At 50.7% G+C, this 6,000-nt stretch overlaps 1 protein-coding gene across 3 annotated transcripts in view; it reads right to left on the bottom strand.

Annotated features, from left to right (window-relative positions):
* Nucleotides 1-1,241: 1,241 nt before the first annotated feature.
* Nucleotides 1,242-6,000, bottom strand: part of NUP37 (nucleoporin 37) — a 41,700-nt gene continuing 36,941 nt past the window's right edge. For all 3 annotated transcript variants that reach the window (XM_054033322.1, XM_054033330.1, XM_054033337.1), the window contains one exon: nt 1,242-1,727. In XM_054033322.1, coding sequence (XP_053889297.1) covers nt 1,614-1,727 — 114 coding nt within the window. In that variant the 3' untranslated portion in view covers nt 1,242-1,613. The remainder of the gene's footprint in view (nt 1,728-6,000) is intronic.

The raw sequence follows: 6,000 nt of genomic DNA, 5'->3' as shown, positions 1-6,000 counted from the left end.
TCTTTCACAGACTGGACTCCTTCCTAGTCTGGGCCCAATTCTTTTCAGACCAACATTGTAGTTTACGGCCTGGGTCCAGCAATCACTCATACCCCCGTAGTTACTGTCCTTTGTTCCAGTTTCTTTCAGGCATCTTTTTGGGGTGGAGAGGCCATCTCTTGAGCCAGCTGAAGACAAAACTGAGGGGCTTCCAGAGCGGAAACCCCTTTCTTCTTCTGTGCAAAATCACAGCAACAAGATGGAGTTTGTAGCCACCTGGGTTAGTCACATGTCCATGAATGATTCAGTTTTTTGCAGGCCGACGCCGTTGTTTACATGTTAGTTTGAATGTTCCCAGGAAAGCTCAGATGTGGATTGGCATCTCCCAAAGTCCATTGTCAGTTAAGTGTTTCTTGACTGGGCACTTACTCAGAATAGTCCTTTCTCAAGAAGCTGACCAAATGCTTCACTGATGCTACTTAGAATCAAACACAAGTACATAGCCAAAATTCATAACTTCAAATACAAAAATGATACACACTTACAGACAGCATAATCATAAACAGCAAATTACAACCTTTCCATAGACACCTTACTTAACCTCCTTTGTACAAGATTTGGTGCAACTATAGGACCTTGGTTGCAACAATGATCTACACGGTCACAGTTCACGTCAATAATGTCACAGGTGGTGCTGCCCAGCTAAGGCAGGCTAGTGCCTACCTGTTTCCACACCACGCTGTGCCCTGGAAGTGGCCAGCAGCAGTCCGGCTTCTAGGAAGGGGGGGCCACGGGGCTCCGTGCACTGCCCCCACCCCGAGCACTGGCTCCGCACTCCCATTGGCCAGGAACTGGCCAAAGGGAACGGGGGTGGGAGGAAAGAGGAAGGGGGCAGTGCTTGCGTGCCGCCGCCTAGGAGCCAGACTTGCTGCTGGCCGCTTCCATGGCACAGTGCGGTCCACCCCGGCTGTGCCACTGAGCCGTCGGAGATAAGTCCGTGCCCATGCCCCAATCCCCTGCCCCAGCCCTGGAGCCCCTCCTGCACCTCAAACCCCCCAGCCGCAGCCCAGAACCCTGACCCCCTCCCACACTCCAACCCCCTGCTCCAGTCCTGAACCCCGCCCCAAACCCGGAACCCCTTCCTGCACCCCAAACCCCTCATCCCTGACCCTACCCCAGAGCCTGCACCCCCAGCCCAGAGCCCTGACCCGCCCCACACCCAACCCCCTGCCCCAGCCCAGAGCCCTTTCCCACACCCCAAACCCCTCATCCCCATTGAGTCGTGGGCATCAACAATTTTCTTCAACTGGGTCCCCAGAAAAAAAGTTTGAAAACCACTGGTCTAAAGAAGGTTGTTTGAAAAACATCACATCAACAAATATTGTGAAAAAAGATACTTATGTTTTATTACGAAAGTCACACCACTATCTGAAACATAGTATCTGCCTTAACAAATCTTGTTATAATTGTCATTTAAAAACAAGCAAAAGGGATTTAAGTTTAGTTTCGTGTGTTTTGGTTATTTTATTCTTGTTCCAATAAATATTAATATACAAGAATGACTAGATTTCTTCACTTTTTACTACAAAAAGGGATAATATTTGAGAATTTAATAATCAGAACAGACATTTATTTTACATTTCTGTTACCCAAAAGAAAAGTTTATGATCTCCACCAACTGCACATAATGGAAGAGTCCTATGCCAGGTCAAACCAGATCCTACAGCCACAGAGCCAATAAGAATGGGCTAAAAAAAAAAAAAAAAAAAAGATTTTTTTCAACATATCATACAGATATTTACTAAACCAGAGCTAAATATGCAATCACAAGTTCAACAGGCAACTAAAATGTGAGACTTTTGCAAAAAAACCCCCCCCCCAAAAAAAACAAAAAAACCCCAAAACAAAACAAACAAAAAAAAAAAAACACCAACACACCATTCCTTTAAAAAAAAAAAAAAAGTATTTAAATTAAAAATCTCACTGCCTACTATCTATTTCTGTCAGCTATTGTACGCACATTGTTAAAATACAATATTGCAAAATGTTCTACAAGTGATAGAATTGAATCTTTGCAGAGTATCTACAAAGACTGTCTCCACACCCCAGATGATTTTAGTAAAATCTGCTGTTATTCAAGGTTACAATTAGTATGTTTGGAAATAATATGCTTTTTGTGCCCAAGACAGTGAAAATCTGCCTAATATAAAACCTCCTTTCCTCTGTGCTATTAGAGAATTGGAATACATTTAAATTACAAAATACTGTAGGATATCTTATAGGTTATTTAGTTTGTACCTTGCAGAATGCAAATAAAACTCAAAAGTGGTATGATTCAAGTTGCCTTAATAAAGCAGATACAATTAATATTTTCTAAGATTCTGAACAGTCTTAATGCTTGCATGTGAAAACACAGACAAATGATGGAAAGAACAAAGAAAGGAATGGATATGAGCAATACATCTCGAAGAACAACAGTTACAAAGGTGAGTAACCGTCTTTTCTTCCTCGAGTGCTTGCTCATATCGATTCCAATTAGGTGACTCCCAAGCCTTACCTAGGTGGTGGGGTCAGAGTGAGACATTGCTGTGTGCAAAACCGCTGATCCGAATGCAGCATCGTCTCTGGATTGCTGTACCAGCGCATAGTGAGCGGCGAACGTGCGGACTGACGACCAAACTGCAGCTCTACAAATGTCCTGGATTGGGACTTGAGCCAGGAAGGCAGTCGAGGAGGCCTGGGCCCTCGTGGAGTGGGCGGTGAGGCGCGGCGTCGGGACACCGGCCAGGTCGTAGCAAGCACGAATACAGGATGTGATCCAAGATGACAGGCACTTTGAGGAGACCGGTGAGCCTTTCATCTGGTCGGCCACTGCAACAAAGAGTTGTGTCGCCTTCCTAAACGGCTTTGTACGGTCAATATAGAAAGCCAGGGCCCTACGTATGTCCAAGGAATGCAAACGCTGGTCTTGGCGAGTAGCGTGTGGCTTAGGATGGAAGACCGGGAGAAATATATCCTGGTTCACGTGAAAAGGTGAGACTACCTTGGGAAGAAAGGCAGGGTGGGGGCGAAGCTGCACCTTGTCCTTATGGAAAACAGTGTATGGGGGCTCGGACGTAAGCGCCCTGAGTTCGGAAACGCGCCTTGCTGAGGTGATGGCTACAAGGAAGGCTGTCTTCCAGGATAGGTACAGGAGTGAACAGGTAGCCAATGGCTCGAATGGAGGCCCTGTGAGTTTGGAGAGAACCAGGTTGAGATCCCACGTCGAAACGGGCTGGCGTTGTTGCGGGTACAGTCGGTCTAAGCCCTTGAGGAATCTAACGACCATCGGGTTAGAGAAGACCGAGGAAGCGAGTTCTCCTGGGTGGAATGCCGAAATAGCGGCCAGGTGAACCCTGATTGAAGATATCGCCAAGCCCTGCTGTTTTAGGGATAGGAGATATTCAAGTATAAGAGGAATAGGCGCCCGCAAGGGGGGCGTGGCTCGCTGCTCGCACCACCAGGAGAACCGTTTCCACTTTGCTAAGTAAGTGGTTCGTGTAGAGGGCTACTTCCCAGCAGAATCTGTCGGACGGAATGCAAGCATTGCCGCTCTGTCCGATTCAGCCATGGAGCATCCACGCTGTGAGGTGGAGCGACTGCAGGTCGGGGTGACACAGTCGGCCGTGGTCCTGAGAGATGAGATCTGGACACAAGGGAAGTGTGATTGGTGTTTGAACTGATAGCTCCAACAGTGTGGTGTACCAGTGCTGCCTTGGCCAAGCTGGAGCGACTAGAATTACCCGTGCCTGGTCTCTGCGTAGCTTGAGCAGTACCCTGTGGACCAGTGGAAGCGTAGAACAGGTGGTCTTTCCAGGATAGAAGGAACGCGTCCGACAGAGAGCCCAGAGCTCGCCCTTGTAGGGAGCAGAACGCATGGCACTTCCTGTTGGCTCGAGATGCAAACAGGTCGACCTGGGGAAATCCCCACCTCTGAAAGACGGAATAGATGATGTCCGGGTGAATTGACCACTCGTGTGTCTGGAAGGACCTGCTGAGACGGTCTGCTAGCGTGTTCTGGACTCCAGGAAGGAACGATGCCGTGAGATGTATTGAGTGGGCGACACAGAAGTCCCACAGGCGAATGGCCTCTTGGCATAGAAGCGACGAGCGGGCTCCTCCTTGCTTGTTGATGTAAAACATGGCCGTGGTGTTGTCGGTGAGGACTAACACGCAACGGCCCTGTAGGAGACTGAGAAAAGCCTGACACACCAGGCGCACCGCCAACAGTTCTCGAACATTGATGTGCAGGGCTAGTTGGGGTGCAGTCCACATTCCCTGGGTATGGTGCTCCCCAAGGTGAGCGCCCCAACCTAGAGATGAGGCGTCCATAACCAGGTGCAGGGAGGGTTGAGGGGCGTGGAATGGCACTCCTGCGCAAACCGCCTTGCGGTCCAGCCACCAGGTGAGAGAGGCCAGGACCGAGGTCGGGATCGTGACCACCATGTTTAGGCTGTGTTGACGAGGGCGGTATGTTGATGATATCCAGGCCTGCAGTGGGCGAAGCCGAAGTCTGGCATGCCTGGTTACGTAAGTGCAAGAGGCCATGTGTCCCAACAGGCTGAGGCACGTCCTTATTGTTGTAATTGGGAAGACCTGGAGCCCTCCGATGATGCCTGTAATGGTGTGAAACCGATTGTCTGGTAGAATAGCTCGGGCACGTCTGGAGTCTAGGACTGCCCCAATAAATTCTATCCTCTGGGTTGGCTCCAGAGTGGACTTCTCTTTGTTGAGCAGAATGCCCAACTCGTGGAATGTTTGTACTATTATGTGGACGTGAGCTTGAACTTGCTCTCTGGTGCGGCCGCGTACCAGCCAGTCGTCTAAGTACGGGAACACCTGTATCCCTTGTCGACGAAGGTATGCTGCCACGACAGCCATACATTTTGTGAACACTCTCAGAGCCGTGGACAAGCTGAAGGGAAGGACTGCAAATTGGTAATGCACCTTGTTTACCACAAATCGAAGGAAGCGCCTGTGAGGGGGAAAGATTGCTATATGAAAATATGTGTCCTTCATGTCGAGGGCGGCGAACCAGTCTCCAGGATCCAGGGATGGGATAATGGTCCCCAATGGGACCATGCGGAACTTCAACTTTACTATGAATTTGTTGAGTCCGCGTAAGTCTAAAATGGGTCGCAGACCCCCTTTTGACTTGGGGATCAGGAAGTAGCGGGAATAAAACCCCCTGCCCCTTAACTCTGGCGGAACCTCCTCTATGGCCCCCATAGAGAGGAGCCCAAAACTTCCTGTGTAAGGAGATGCTCGTGAGAAGGGTCCCTGAAGAGGGACAGGGAGGGGAGGTAGGAGGGGGGGAACGAAGAGAACTGGAGAGCGTATCCCCTCTCCACCGTGCGAAGGACCCAACGGTCCGAGGTTATAAGGGACCAAGCACGGTGGAAACGGGAGAGGCGATCCCGAAAGGAGGGAGCTGGATCCTGGGTAGTGTCTGGGGCGCCGTCCTCGACCGCACCTTCAAAAGTTTTGCCTAGGGCCTGAAGGTGGCCTAGGCGGCCCCTGGTTCTGACCAGGTTGCGGGCTGGTCGACCTTCGTCTACCACCTCGGCCCCGCCTTCTGGCGAAGTCCTGTCTCGGACGAGGCGGGGGAGGGTAGAACCTTTGAGGCTGGGGCCTAAAGGGTCTGCGCTGGGGCCCTGGGACATGCATCCCCAGGGAGCGCATGATCGTTCTTGAGTCCTTGAGGCTCTGCACTCGAGAGTCCGTCTTCTCCGAGAACAGCCCGTGGCCCTCAAAGGGTAAATACTGCAGGGTCTGCTGCAGTTCCGGAGGCAAGCCCGAGACCTGGAGCCAGGAGACTCGCCGCATGGCGATACCTGAGGCCAGCGTCCTGGCGGCCGAGTCCGCTATGTCCAAGGAGGCTTGTAAGGAGGTCCTCGCCACCTTCTTACCCTCCTCCACTAAGGCCCCGAACTCTTCCCTTGAGTCCTGGGGAACCAACTCTTTAAATTTCCCCATAGAGTT

The sequence above is a fragment of the Malaclemys terrapin genome, chromosome 1 (genome assembly GCF_027887155.1).
Source record: "Malaclemys terrapin pileata isolate rMalTer1 chromosome 1, rMalTer1.hap1, whole genome shotgun sequence".
NCBI classification, from domain to species: Eukaryota; Metazoa; Chordata; order Testudines; family Emydidae; genus Malaclemys; species Malaclemys terrapin.
This window is presented reverse-complemented; position numbering and strand designations above follow the sequence as displayed.